The sequence below is a fragment of the Cebus imitator genome, unplaced genomic scaffold, assembly GCF_001604975.1.
Source record: "Cebus imitator isolate Cc_AM_T3 unplaced genomic scaffold, Cebus_imitator-1.0 Scaffold5, whole genome shotgun sequence".
NCBI lineage: Eukaryota > Metazoa > Chordata > Mammalia > Primates > Cebidae > Cebus > Cebus imitator.
Genome location: NW_016107320.1, coordinates 15,177,611 through 15,193,343, shown reverse-complemented (window position 1 = coordinate 15,193,343; position 15,733 = coordinate 15,177,611). Strand labels below are relative to the sequence as shown.

The 15,733-nt window shown below is 36.7% G+C and overlaps 1 protein-coding gene across 2 annotated transcripts in view; it reads left to right on the top strand.

Annotated features, from left to right (window-relative positions):
- The window catches only part of ZMAT4 (zinc finger matrin-type 4), a 367,372-nt gene that overhangs the window by 303,014 nt on the left and 48,625 nt on the right, over positions 1 to 15,733 (top strand). The window contains exon 6 of one of the 2 annotated variants that reach the window (XM_017537215.2): positions 3,348 to 3,444. The exons of the other annotated variant lie outside the window; for it this stretch is intronic. Coding sequence (XP_017392704.1) covers positions 3,348 to 3,444 — 97 coding nt within the window. The remainder of the gene's footprint in view (positions 1 to 3,347; positions 3,445 to 15,733) is intronic. 2 annotated transcript variants of the gene reach the window in all.

The following is a 15,733-nucleotide window of genomic DNA, read 5'->3' as shown; positions in this document are numbered from 1 at the left end:
CTGCCCTGCATTTGCTTATTCAAATTGTCTCTGTGGGGTTATTTTTTCCAATCTTTTAGATAGAAACTAGGTCAAGTTTCATGAGTTTTCACTTACTTTTAAGTGTTTAAAGAGTCCTTTGCTGACTTGTAAATACATAAATTCTGTATTTCCTTAATTAATATATTTATGATAGAGCAATAATTTTTAAATATTTCCAAAATTTACTAAAAGTTAGTTGTCCCCCTCTTCCAGCTCAGTTCTGCTTCGGGCTGTGTATTTGACAGGGGAAAAGAAGGTGTGGGAGGCTTCTCTTTGTCTCTGCCTGGAGTGTTTGCTTTTCTTCTTTTACCTCAGTGCATTGCTCTGGTTCCTCCAGGGTTGAAGGATGCAGGTGGAAGGCCTGCAAGGGCAATGGGTGTTTACTTGGTAGATCCTGTGCACAGCTAACCTGGTTACTGCCTGACTGGGCAGGAAGTGCAAACTGATTCCTCTTCTCAGGATGTTTCTGTGAAAGGAAAATAAATCTCAGGACCCCAAAATCACTAAGCCAAGGGAAATGTCAAGCTGGGAAACTGGCCTCCCATTTTCTTCCTAAATAAGATAGCTACAAATTTCCAAAGCTACGTACAGCCCTCACAATTTGCCCACAAGGAAATTCCTTGTGGACAAAGGACAGACAGAATTCAAAGTCATCCCTCTGAGGCTCACCTGAGACAAAAGCATATGTGATTGTTTCCTCCATCCTATTGTTGATGTAAAAATGCACATTCACTGAGTCAGACTAAATTCTGTATTTAGTGGGAGGCTGATCAAGGACTCAAAAGAATGCAACCTGGTCTCTTGTCTACCCATGACTTGGAAGTCCCTGCCTCAAGTTGTTCCACCTTACCGAACCAAACAATGTACATCTTACATATATTGATTAATGTCTCGTGGCTCCCTAAAATGTATAAAAGCAAGTTGTGCCCTGACCACTTTGGGCACATGTCCTCAGGTGCATCCTTAATCTTGGCAAAATAAATTATCTCAATTGAAATTGATTGAAACCTGTCTCAGATATCTTTTGGTTTACAAATTTCATGGCTTTTTCAGGAACTCGTCATTACTTAATACAGGCCAAGTAGCTTCTCTGGGATCACTTTAAGCACCTAGATAACCAGATGAACACTTCCAGCATCTTTCTGCAGAAGTCTCATTGCCCTCAACTTCAGGCAGCCCTTCTGGGTAGTGTCTAAGAAGTCGTCAAATCAGCTTCTCTCATACAGGGTACGTGCAGTCTGTGGGAAGCTTTCACATATCCTTTCTTCTGACAAGCTGTGAGATCACAGGTCATGCCCAATTCTGCCCACTTTTACACTTTGCCACCAGAGAAGAGAACAAACCACAATCTCTAGCCCTTTGGATCTTGCAGGTGATGTCAGAGTCCAATCTACCACTTCCGAGTAACAAGAACATGCTCCTCAAATCCTCTAGGTAGTTCTATGGAATCCCTTCTCTGCAGGCTTAAGGTGAGGAGAAGAACTCCACAGTCCCACAAGGAACTCACAGTACAATACAGCTCTGTCTTAAGAAAGTATCTACCCACTTCTGTCTTCTTCAGTCTCTTCTTTATACTGTTGGTGAGTGGTCAGCACAGGTTCGTGACCACTTCCCCAGGACGTTCTGCTCTGATGCTCTCTTATGTCATTTTGGTAATGTGGGTATATTTATCATTTGGGTCTAGGACTTCCCAGTAGGACTTCAGCTGGCACGCTCATACAGAAAGTGTTCCATTTCAACAACTCTTGAAAATAGTAAGAATAGCGAGCTCATATTGATCACTTGTTATGTGCCGGGCACTGCCACATACATGCGATATCTCACTCAGCTCTCTCCACGATGCTGTAGGAAAACAGAAGTCCAGACAGGTCAAATAATTTGCATAAAGTTACCCAGGGAGCAAGTTGCAAAGCTGTTTCAGCACAGGGCATTTATTTTCTTTTTAGGAAAAGAGGAATAACTTTGCCTCTTAGAAATTTAATACCATGCATTGATAAAAACAAATGCTACAGCTTTCAGCCCTGGCGTTTACTGTGCTAGAAAAGGATTTTGTACTCATTTGCTAAACATTATTATATATATAAATATATGTCTTTTTTTTTTTTTGAGACAGGGTTTTACTCTGTCATCCAGGCTGTCATCCAGGAAGGCAGTAGCACTATCATAGGTCACTGTAACCTTGAACTGGGCTCTCAGCCTCCTGAATAGCTAGGACTACAGCTGTGTGCCACCACGCCTGACTTAAAATTTTTTTGAGACAGGATATTGCTATTTGGCCCAGGCTGGTCTTGAACTCCTAGTTTCAAGTAATCCTTCTGCCTCGGCCTCCCAAAGCATTGGGATTACAGGCCATTTTAGTATCTTATTCACTTACTTCCTACAAAACCTAGTGATGTGGTTGGCCTTATCTTTGTTTTATAGATGAAGAAACTGAGGCTAGAAAGAAGTTATGTGACTTCCTCTGGATCACAGAACAAGAAATGACTGGAGTCAGAATTAAAATCCAGCATTTCAGATCATGACCAACTTTACTTTTCTCTCTACTCTGAAGGGACTCCTAGCAGAAGGAATGTGTTTCATTATGGGTTTCGGCTCTGTGGTAAATGTTTAGAGCTATTTGATTAAAGCTGCTTTTTAACATAAATTGGCTCTAGATGAGTCAAGATTTTTACTAAACTTCTGAAAGCAAAGATCATCTTATTCATCTTGGCTTCCCTAGTACCTCCAAAGTTGATCCTGTATTAGTGAATTAATTAAATGAATGAAAAATTGAATGAATAGATTGTCTTCTAAATTCTGGTGGAAAGTAAGACTTCACATGAACCAAACTGATGTATTAATCTTCTCCTGGTATTTACATTTTATAAAATGATCTTAGAAGGGACACCTAAATGAATAATGTCTAGAGTTGAATTTCCATTGCTGCCATTGGAATAGAGTGGAAAGGAATTGGGATAGAGTTTTACTCTGGAGTCTCAAATTTCACTGCAGAGATGACAAAGTATTATGTCTGCATGCTCTAGAGAAAAATAGAATGCATCTTTATTTGAGTATAAAATGTCCAGAAACACCTTACTTCAATTCAAAGGAGGATGCTCTAATAATTTAAGCCATCCAGAAATGGAATAGGCTGCTTCTAACATATTCATATTCATACTTCTGCTAAGAGAACTGTTGGCTGTGCTCTGCAATGAGGGGTTGAAGTGTTGGTGTGGTAGACCAGGAGTTCTCTCAGATACTCTGTCCCTGAACTTCCAGAGTTGCTAGGATTCATGCAGGTGGTTGATGACAGGATGCAGCTAACCAAGTCTGTCTGTCATCCACAGGTCTGAGGCGCAATTACAGATGTACCATCTGCAGTGTCTCCCTAAACTCAATAGAACAGTATCATGCCCATCTGAAAGGATCTAAACACCAGACCAAGTAGGTACTTTTGTGCTTTTATTTTTCGGTTTCTTCTGTGTAACTTTTAGTAAGATGATTAAACGCTAAACACGTCATTTATTTCTAAATAAGTAGAAAGGAAATTATATCTCTTTTGTTTCAAAGTTCATATGATATTTACGCTTACTTGAAGAGTGGCTTCTTCTCTTTTTTTGGCATGAGTAATGAGAATCTTCTATTTTTTTCCCTTTTTCAAGGGCAGTTTAACATACTTTTATAAAATTAGGACATATTGTAATCTATACTGTTTTAAAATAAATAACATTCTTATTTGTAGGATGTACCAAACTTTGGTGATGTGAAGACAAATTCTATGAATATCTTCTACCACTTTCCCTTTCTGGATGAATATTGTTGATTATTACAGAACATAACAAATCCCCAGTATATTAAGTCACTTATGTATATATATAGCTAATTCCAAGTGAATGGAAACTCATTCCATTTTTTCCAAGATTCTCATAATTTTAAGCTGAGAAAGGCTTACCAGGCACATTTCACCCATATTTATGCTATGCAGCTCTTTAAAAACCACTGACATTAGCTTCACAAACATTTTTAAACCAGCTGCTAGGTCTGTTAATAAAATGCTAATAAAATATGAAAAAAACAAAGAATGTCTCAAAAAGATGTAATTTTCCTGAGCATAATTGTTTTCATTTCTCTAGTATTCATTAGGAGGATCATGTAACAGCTTGGACTGTATCAAGACCTCATGAATTATGAATGTTAATTTAACAAACATTTACCGAGAGCCCACTATGTGTCACACTCCAAGCTGTGCTCTGGGAAAGAAAAGATGAATAGATCGAGTCTTTCCTCTTGTGGAGTCCCCTGCTAGGCTGGGGAAACAACTGTGTAAACTCATAGATTGTTCTGTAATGCCACGTGTGCACCCTGAGCTTTAAGTATGGGGGAGGAAGCAACCCAGGGCAAAGGGGACACTGGTACAGAAGCTGGGGCATGAGGATGAGGTTATGGTCTGATTTTGGTCAACACACTAACTTTGCTTCCTGGCATAGCACTATATACATTTTAGGGGCTTTATACACTTTTGATTAAATGAATACAGGTATTGATCGACTTACAACCTATGCAACTACCACTCGACTTTACGACCACAATCGCTAGCCACGACTGCTCTGCGTCTGGCAGCGCAAACGTTGCCCAGCTGGGCGTACGACAGTGCAGACCAGCTTCTGGCAGCACTACCATCTCTGCGTGCACCATTTCAACTGTACATATAGCCTACTCAACTTACGACCAAATCGTGTTACGACCGGTCTGCCGGTCCCAATCGTGGTCGTAAGTTGAGCCCTAGCTGTATGTTATTTCAAAAGATGAGTAACAATTTTCTAGACAGGAGTATGAAATGGAGCATTACAAGCAAAGAAATTGTTTTGCAAAGATATTGTAAAGATGTACATCACAGGGAGTCTGGCTCAGGTGAGAAAATTTAAACTCAGTGTTAGTTACTGACTCTGTTTCCTCCTCAGTATTATGCTGTCTTGTGAGTTAAAGCCAATTCCATGGCTTGCATTACTCTGGTCCACCCAAAGGATTCTTATCAGGATAATTCTTCAAAAAAATTTTCCTTGATTTGTTATGGAATACCTAGAGTTCTTGTGTTGATTATTGGATACTGCCCATTCCCCCAAGCTGTTTTCATTATTTCTCTAAATAACGTGTTGCTAGAGGCACCATATACATTCAAATTAACCTGTATCTGATGTGCAGACAGACACACAAATACCTGCAACAATAAAAGACAACTTTTTGGGACCATATATTCATTGCTCAATAAATAGAAAATAATAGAAAAAGATAAACAATGGTGACTTTAAATGATATGAATCATGTAAATAATTAATATAGATAGTGCCTCCAGATTCAGAAAAATGTCTCTTTTCCCTGTTCTGTACATATATAAGTTCATGGGCTAGAAGCTGTGCTAGGTATTTTCACATCTATTACCTCATTTAATTCCCTTAACTACCCTTGAGATAAATACTAATATTATTGACCTGTTATCTTACATGAGAAAACTGATACTCAGAGAGGTTAAGTGACTTGCCCACTATCACCCTGACATCAGATGGCAGAGCCAGCACTGATCACAGCAGTGTCTGACTTATGTCTTTATTTACTCCATGTCATTCAGTTACCACGAACTTAGGCTTGGGATGAGAGCCAATAGAGAGTAGTATGTGCATTTTGAAAAGAGGGTACCACTTCCTTGAAGTGATTTAAATATACAAGACTTCAGAACGGAACATCTCTTATAGTGCTGCCTTCTTTCCTGTAAATAAGATGTTATTATTTCTAACTCACAAGCACAAAGATGCTCTCTTTCTGAAGTGTAAAATTAAAGACAGGTGAAGAAAATAATTATAATGTCCTGTTTCACATGCCTGTTTTATCTGCCCTTAGACCTAATTTGCATATCATGTGCAGGCATGCTTGAGAGAGAGAGAATAAATGACAAACGTTTGTTCAATTCTTTTGTCTCTTTATCGTATTCTTAGTATCGTTATAGTATTCGTATATATACAATATAAATTGTATCATTTTCTTAGTAAGTTGTAGATGTTTCTAATTTTTAAGGGAATCTGATAATCAGCCCTTTTTATGGTTAAGTGTTTTTAGCACTACTTAAGAATTATCTGCTTATCCCGAGGTCATTAAGATAACCTCCTATGATATTATGTTGTTTTTCCTTACAAATATAGGTCTTTGATCTGCCTAGTGTTAATTTTATGCATAGTGTAAGGGAGACGTTAAGTTTCAGGATTTTTTTCCATGCAGTAAGATACGCATTAATCAATACTATTTACTGAATAGACTGTCATAGACTTTTTATAAATTAGATGATTTACATATATGTTTAGATGTGTGTCTGTCTCTATATTCTGTCTCCGTGTTATATTTGTCTTTTTTATGCAAATGTCACATTACTTATTTCCTATAGTTTTATAGCAAGTCTTGATATCTGATAGGGTAAACCTTCTAATTGTATCTTCTTATTCAAGACTATCTTCAGTATTCTTTCCTCTTTGTGTTCCCCTATAATTTTTAGAATCAGCTTGTCAACTTCCTCAAAAAATCCTTCAAAATACTGAGTCTTCTAATCCATAATCATGGTATACACCAGCATTTGTTTATATCTTCTTTAATTCTTTCAATAATGTTTTGTTGAGTTCTTTGTAGAGGTCTTATACGTCTTCATTTAGACTTATTTCTAAGAATTTGTAGTTTTGTTGTTTGATACTAGAATAAATTTGATTATTTAAAAATTTCATTGTTAAAATTAATTATTAAATTCAACAAGAATTAAAATATATTATTTATAATTGATACATAATTATACACATATTTTTGGGATACAGTGTGATATTTTGTTATATATTTATAATTACCAAATTCATCACCTTAAACATTTATTTCTTTATATTGGGAACATTCACAATCCTCTCTTCTAGCTATTTGAAAATATGCAATACATTTTTGTAGAACTCTAAAACTTGTTTCCTTTATCTAGGTGGAATTTTGTATCCATTAGCCAATATTTTCCTCTCCCCTTTCCCAACTATTCTTCTCAGCCTCTAATAACTACTATTTGACTCTACTTCTAAGAGATCAGCTCTTTTAGCTTTCATATATGAGTGGGCAGATGTGGTATCTTCTTTTTGTACCAGGCTTATTTCACTTAATATAATATCCTCCCAACTCATCCATGTTTCCATGAATGACAAGAGTTAATTCTCTTTAATGGCTGAATAGTATTATATGTCTTTATATAGATGACATTCTCCCTATCCATTCATCTGTTGATGGACACATGGTTTGATTCCATATTTTGGCTCTTGTGAATACTGCTACAACAAAAATGGGAGCACAGACATCTCTCTCTCTCTTTTATTTGTTTACTTTTTTTGAGACGGAGTTACAACCCTTGTTGTCCAGCCTGGAGTGCAATGGCCCAGACTCTGCTCACTCTAGGCTCTGCCTCCCACGTTCAAGCGATTCTTCTGTCTCACTCTCCCAAGTAGCAGAGATTACAGGTGCCCACCATTATGCCTGGCTATTTTTTTGTATTTTTAGTAGAGATGGGGTTTCACCATGTTGGCCAGGCTAGTCTTGAACTCCTGACTTCAGGTGATCTGCCGACCTCAGCCTCCCAAAGTGCTGGGATTATAGGCATGAGCCACCACACCCTGCCAACATCTCTTAAACATAATGAATTTCTCTTTTTTGGATACATACCCAGTAGTGGAATTACTAGATCGTATGGTAGTTCTATTTTTAGATTTTGGAGGAATTGCCATACTGTTTTCCACAACAGTTGTACTAATTTGCATTCTCACCAACAGTGTAATAAGGGTTCCCCTTTCTTTGTATCCTTGCCAACATTTATCATCTTTTTAATAACAGACATTCCAAATTAGATGAGATGATATCTCATTCTGATAATTAGTGATATTGAGTGTTTTTTCATATACTTGTTGGACATTTATATGTCTTCTTTTGAGAAATATCTATCTATATTTTTTTCATTTTTAATTACCTTATTTTTTTTCTTTGCTGTTGAGTTGTTGAGTTCCATGTATGTTCTGGATATTAATACCTTCTCAGGTGAATAGCTTGCAAATATTTTCTCCTATTCAACAGGTTGTCTCTTTATTCTGTTGACTGTTTCTTTTGCTGTGGAGAGCATTTTAGTTTTATATGGTCCTGTTCATCTATTTTTGCTTTTGTTGCCTATACTTTTAAGGTCTTATCCATAAAGTATTTGGCCAAACCAATGTTCTGAAATATTCTTCCTGTTTTCTTTTAGTCGTTTATAGTTTTGGCTCTTACATTTAAGCTTTTAATTCATTTGAGTTGATTTTTATATACGGTTTGAGAAAATAATCTGGTTTCATTTTTCTGCATATGAATATCTAGATTTCCCAGGATCATTAATTTATTGAAAATGCTATCCTTTCTCCAATTCAAGTTCTTGTGTCTTTGTCAAAAATCAGCTGGCTATAAATATATGAACATATTTCTGGGTGCTCCATTTTGTTCCCTTGGTGTAAGTGTCTGCTTTTATGCCAGTACCATGTTGGTTTGCTTACTGTAGCTTTGTAGTATGTTTTGAAGTCAGGTGGTGTGATGCCTCCAGCTTTGTTTTATTTACTTTTTCCCCCTCAGGGTTTCTTTGACTATTTGGGATTTATTGTGGTTCCATATGAATTTTTTATTTTTTTTTCTATTTTTGTGAAGAATGTCATTAGTATTTTAATAGGGATTACATTGAATCTGTAGATTACTTTTGTAGTATGGTCATTTTAACAATATTAATTATATTATTCCATGATTATTGTATGTCTTTCCAATTTTTTGTGTGTCCTCTTCAATTTCTATCATCATTATTTTATAGTTGTTCTTGCAGAGGTCTTTTACCTCTTTGGTTAAATTTATTTTTAGGTATTTTATTTATTCATTTTTTGTAACTATTGTAAATAGAACTGCTTTCATGATTTATTTGATTTGCTAGTATCTTGTATCAATTTTAGCATCTATGTTCATTATGAATATTGGCCTGTAGTTTTCTTTTATGTTTGTCCTTGTCTGTTTTGATTGTTTGTTTGTTGTTGTTGTTTTTGTATCATGATAATGCTGGTCTCTTAGAATAGAAAGATTCATTCTACTTGATATTTTTGGAAGAGTTTGAGGAAAATTGAGTATTAGTTCCTCTTTAAATGTTTGGTAGAATTCAGAACAGAAGCTGTTTGGTTCTAGATTTTTCTTTGTTGGGAGACTTTTTAATTACATATTCAGTCTCATTACTCATTATTGATTTATGGCCTAACATATGGTTAATAACAAGATTTCATACACAGACAAAAAGAATGTGCAATCTGCAGGTTCAGGTTTTCTATTTCTTCTTGGTTCAATCTTGTAAGTTGTATGTGTTCAGGATTTATCTGTTTTCTCTAGGTTTACTAGTGTGTCGGTGTATAGTTGTTTGTAATAGCCTTCTAATCATCCTTTGTATTTCTGTGGTTTCAGATGTAATGTGCCCATTTTTATTTCTAATTTTCTTTATTCGGGTCTTCCTCTTTTTTTCATAGTATAGCTATCTGTTTGTCAATTTTGTTTGCTTTTTAGAAAAAAAAAATAAATAAACTTTTCCTTTTGTTGATCTTTTTAAATTTTTTGGCCCCAATTCTGTTTATTTCTGCTCTGCTCTTTATTATTTACTTTCTTATAATAATTTAGGGTTTGATTGTTCTTGCTTTTCTAATTTTTTGAAGTGCATTTTTAGGTTATTTGAAATCTTTCTACTTTCAAAATGTAGGTGCTTATTGCTGGAAATTTTCCTCTTAGTATTGCTTTTACTGTATTCCATAAGTTTGGGAATGTTGTGTTTCCATTTTTATTGGTTTCAAGAAATTTTTAGGCCGGGCGCGGTGGCTCAAGCCTATAATCCCAGCACTTTGGGAGGCCGAGGGGGGTGGATCACGAGGTCAAGAGATCGAGACCATCCTGGTCAACATGGTGAAACCCCGTCTCTACTAAAAAAAAAATACAAAAAATTAGCTGGGCATGGTGGCGCGTACCTGTAATCCCAGCTACTCAGGAGGCTGAGGCAGGAGAATTGCCTGAACCCAGGAGGCGGAGGTTGCGGTGAGCCGAGATCGCGCCATTGCACTCTAGCCTGGGTAACGTGCGAGAATCTCCGTCTCAAAAAAAAAAAAAAAAAAAATTTTAAATTCTTTTTAATTTCTTAACTGACCCAGTTGGTAGTTCAGGGGTATTTATTTAACTTTTATGAATTGGTACAGTTTTGAAAGTTCATCTTGTTATTGATTTCTAGTTTTATTCTATTGTGGTTGAAAAAGATATTTGATATCATTTTTATTTTAAAAATTTATTGAGACTTGTTTTAAAGCCTAATGTGGTCAATCCTGGAGAATATTTCACATGCAGATAAAAAGAGTGTGCATTATGCACATGCTGGATGAAATGCTCTGTAAATGTAGTGTAGCTTAAATTCAGTATTTCCTTGTAGATTTTCTGTTTAGATGATCCATTTATTGATGAGAATGAGGCATTGAAGTCTGCAACTATGATTACATTGGAATCTATATTTCCCTTTAGATCTAATAATATTTGCTTTATATATCTGGGTGTTCCATTGTTAGGGACATATGTATTTATAATTGTTAAATCCTCTTGTGGAATTGACCCCTTTGTCATTATTTAGTTATCTTCTTTGTCTCTTTTTACAGTTTTTAACTGAAAGGCTGTTTTACCTCAGGTCAATACAGCTACTCTTGCTTAAGTTTCTGTTTGCATGGAATATTTTTTTTCTTTTGTTTCTTCACTTTCAATCTCTAGTAAAGTGAAGTGAGTTTCTTGTAGGTAGCATATAGCTGGGTCTTTTTAAAATCCATTTAGCAGGCCTTTACCTTAACATTAGAAAATTTAATTCGCTTGCATTCAAGATGAATTTTTTTTTATTGTACTTTAGGTTCTGGGGTACATATGCAGATCATGTAGGATTGTTGCATAGGCACACACATGGCAATATGGTGTGCTGCCTCTGTCCCCGTCATCTACATCTGGCATTTCTCCCCATGTTATCCCTCCCCAACCTCCCCACACCCCAGCTGTGCCTCCCTTGGCCCCCGACAACAGACCCCAGTGTGTGATGCTCCCCTCCTTATGCCCATGTGTTCTCATTGTTCAACACCTGCCTATGAGTGAGAACATGTGGTGTTTGATTTTCTGTTCTTGTGTCAGTTTGCTGAGAATGATGGTTTCCAGATTCATCCATGTCCCTACAAAGGATAGGAACTCATCAATTTTTATTGCTGCATAGTATTCCATGGTGTATATGTGCTACATTTTCCTTGTCCAGTCTATTGTCAATGGGCATTTGGGTTGGTTCCAGGTTTTTGCTATTGTAAACAGTGCCACTATGAACATACATGTGCATGTGTCTTTATAATAGAAAGATTTATAATCCTTTGGGCATATACCCAGTAATGGGATTGCCGGGTCAAATGGAATTTCTCTTTCTAGGTCCTTGAGGAAGGGCCACACTGTCTTCCACAATGGTTGAACTAATTTACACTCCTACCAACAGTGTACAAGTGTTCCTATTTCTCCACATCCTCTCCAGCATCTGTTGTCTCCAGATTTTTTAATGATTGCCATTCCAACTGGCATGAGGTGATATCTCAATGCGGTTTTGATTTGCATTTCTCTAATAATCAGCGATGATGAGCATTTTTTCATATGTTTGTTGGCCTCATATATGTCTTCTTTTGAAAAGTTTCAGTTCATATCCTTCGCTCACTTTTGGATGGGTTTTTTCTTGTAAATCTCTTTTAGTTCTTTGTAGATTCTGGATATTAGCCCTTTGTCAGATGGGTAGATTGCAAAATTTTTTTCCCATTCTGTTGGTTGCTGGTTCACTCTATTGATGGCTTCTTTTGCTGAACAGAAGCTCTGGAGTTTAATTAGGTCCCATTTTTCTATTTTGGCTTTTGTTGCCAATGCTTATGGTGCTGTAGACATGAAGTCCTTGCCTATGCCTATGTCCTGAATGGTTTTGCCTAGGTTTTCTTCTAAGGATTTTATGGTGTTAGGTCTTATATTTAAGTCTTTAATCCATCTGGAGTTAATTTTAGTGTAAGGTGTCAGGAAGGGGTCCAGTTTCTGTTTTCTGCACACTGCTAGCCAGTTTTCCCAACACCATTTATTAAACAGGGAATTGTTTCCCCATTGCTTGTTTTTGTGAGGTTTGTCAAAGATCAGATGGTTGTAGAGAGTGGCATTGCCTCCAAGGCCTCTGTTCTGTTCCATTGGTATATATCTCTGTTTTGGTATCAGTACCATGCTATTTTGATTACTGCAGCCTTGTACTATAGCTTGAAATCAGGTAGCACAATGCCTCCAGCTTCGTTCTTTTTGCTTAGAACCATCTAGGCTAAGCAGGTTCTCTTTTGGTTCCATATGAAATTTAAGGTGGTTTTTTCCAGTTCTGTGACAAAGGTCATTGATAGCTTGATGGGAATAGCATTGAATCTATAAATTACTTTGGGCAGTATGGCCATTTTCACAATCTTGACTCTTCCTCACCATGAGCATGGAATGTTTCTCCATCTGTTTGTATCCTCTCTTATTTCCTTGAGCAGTGGTTTGTAGTTCTCCTTGAAGAGGTCCTTTACATCCATTGTTAGTTGTATTCCTAGGTATTTTATTCTCTTTGTAGCAATTGTGAATGGGAGTTTGCTCATGATTTGTCCCTCTGTTAGTCTGTTATTGGTGTATAGGAATGCTTGTGATTTTTGAATATTGATTTCATAACCTGAGACTTTGCTGAAGTTGCTTATCAGTTCAAGGAGATTTTGGTCTGAGACAATGGGGTTATCTAAATATACAATCATTTCATCTGCAAATAGAGACAATTTGACTTCCTCATTTCCTAATTGAATACTCCCCCCCTTTTTTTTTTCTTGCCTGATTGCTCTGGCTAGAACTTCCAATGATATATTGAATAGGAGTGGTGAGAGAGGGCATCCTTGTCTAGTGCCAGATTTCAAAGGGAATGCCTCCAGTTTCTGCCCATTCAGTATGATATTGGCTGTAGGTTTGTCATAAGTAGTGTTATTGTTTTGAGATATGTTCCTTCAATACCTAGTTTATTGAGAGTTTTTAGCATAAAGGGCTGTTGAATTTTGTCGAAGGCCTTTTCTTCATCTATTGAGATAATCATGTGATTTTTGTCTTTGGTTCTGTTCATGTGGTGGATTACATTTATAGACTAGTGTATGTTGAACAAGCCTTGCATCCCTGGAATGAAGCCTACTTGATCATGATGGACAAGCTTTTTGATGTGCTGTTGCAATCAGTTTGCCAGTATTTTATTCAATATGTTTGCATCTATGTTCATCATGGATATTGGCCTGAAGTTTTTTTTCTTGTTGATTCTCTGCTGGATTTTGGTATCAGGATGATGTTGGTCTCATAAAATGATTTGGGAAGGATTTCCTCTTTTTGTATTGTCTGGAGTAGTTTCTGAAGGAGTGGTACCAGCTCCTCTTTGTACATATGGTAGAATTCAGCTGTGAACCATCTGAACCTGGACTTTTTTTTGGTTGGTAGGCTATTAATTGCTGCCTCAGCTTCAACCCTTGTTATTGGTCTATTCAGGGTTTCGACTTCTTCCTGATTTAGCCATGGGAGGGTGGGTACAAGTGTCCAGGAATTTATACATTTCTTCTAGGTTTACTAGTCTATGTGCATAGAGTTGTTTGTAGTAATCTCTGATTGTAGTTTGTATTTCTGTGGAATCAGTGGTGATATTCCCTTTATCGTTTTTTATTGCATCTATTTGATTCTTCTCTCTTTTCTTTTTTATTCATCTGGCTAGTGGTCTGTCCATTTTGTTGATCTTTTCAAAAATCCAGCTTCAGGATTTATTGATTTTTTGAAGGTTTTTTTTTTTGTGTATCTATCTCCTTCAGTTCTGCTCTGATCTTAGTTATTTCTTGTCTTCTGATAGCTTTTGAGTTTTTTGATCTTGCTCCTCTAGCTCTTTCAATTTTGATGATAGGGTGTAGATTTTAGATCTTTCCTCACTTCTCATGTGGGCATTTATTGCTATAAATTTCCCTCTAGACACTGCTTTAAATGTGTCCAAGAGATTCTGGTATGTTGTGTCTTTGTTCTCGTGGGTTTCGAAGAAGATATTTATTTCTGCCTTCATTTCATTGTTTATCCAGTCAATGTTCAGGAGCCACTTGTTCACTTTCCATTAAGCTCTGTGGTTCTGAGTTAGTTTCTTAATTCTGAGTTCTAATTTGATTGCCCTGTGGTCTGAGAGACTGTTTGTTATGATTTCTGTTCTTTTGCATTTGCTGAGGAGTGATTTACTTCCAATTACATGTTCAATTTTAGAGTCGGTGCAAAGAAGTGATGAGAAGAATATATATTGGATTTGGGGTGGAGATTTCTGTAGCTGTCTATTAGGTCTGCTTGGTCCAGATCTAAGTTCAAGTCCTGAATATCCTTGTTAATTTTCTGTCTCATTGATCTGTCTAATATTGACAGCGAAGTGTTAAAGTCTCCCACTATTATTGTGTTGGAGTCCAAGTCTCTTTGTAGGTCGTTAAGAATTTGCTTTATTTACCTGGGTGCTCCTGTATTGGGTACGTTTATATTTAGGATTGTTAGCTCTTCTTGATGCATTGATCCTCTTACCATTATGTAATATCCTTCTTTGTCACTTTTGATCTTTGTTGGTTTAATGTCCATTTTATCAGAGATTAGGATTACAACTCCTGCTTTTTTTTTGCTCTCCATTTGCTTGATAAATCTTCTTCCATCCCTTTATTTTGAGCCTATGTGTGTTCTTGAAGATGGAGATGGGTTTCCTGGATACAGCACACTGATGGGTCTTGACTTTTTATCCAATTTGCCAGTCTGTGTCTTTTGATGGGGGCATTTAGCTCAGTTACATTCAAGGTTAATATTGTTATCTGTGAATTTGATCCTGCCATTTTGATGCTAGCTGGATGTTTTGGCTGTTAGTTGACGCATTTTTTTTTTTCATTTTGTTGATGGTCTTTACCATTTGGTACATTTTTAGAGCGGCTGGTACTGGTTGTTCCTTTCTTTGTTTAGTGCTTCTTTCAGGAGCCCTTGTAAGACAGGCCTGGTGGTGACGAAATCTCTCAGCAATTGCTTGTCCATAAAGGATTTTCTTTCTCCTTCACTTAAGAAGCTTAGTTTGACTGTATGTGAAACTCTAGGTTGGAAGTTCTTTTCTTTAAGGATGTTGGATATTGGCCCCCACTCTCTTCTGGCTTATAGGGTTTCTGTGAAGTGATCTGCTGTGAGTCTGATGGGCTTTCCTTTTTCTCTGGCTGCCTTTAGCATTTTTTCCTTCATTTCAACCCTGGTGAATCTGACGATTATGTGACCTGGGGTTGCTCTTCTTGAGGAATATCTTTGTGGTGTTCTCTGTATTTCCTGGACTTGAATGTTGGCCTGTCTTGCTAGGTTGGGGAAGTTCTCCTGGATAATATCCTGAAGAGTTTTCCAGCTTGGATTCATTCTCTTCGTCACATTCACGTACACCTGTCAAACACAGATTAGGTCTTTTCACATAATTCCATATTTCTTGGAGGCTTTGTTGATTTCTTTTCGCTCTTTTTTCTCTATTCTTGCCTTCTCATTTTATTTCATTGAGTTGATCTTCAATCTCTGA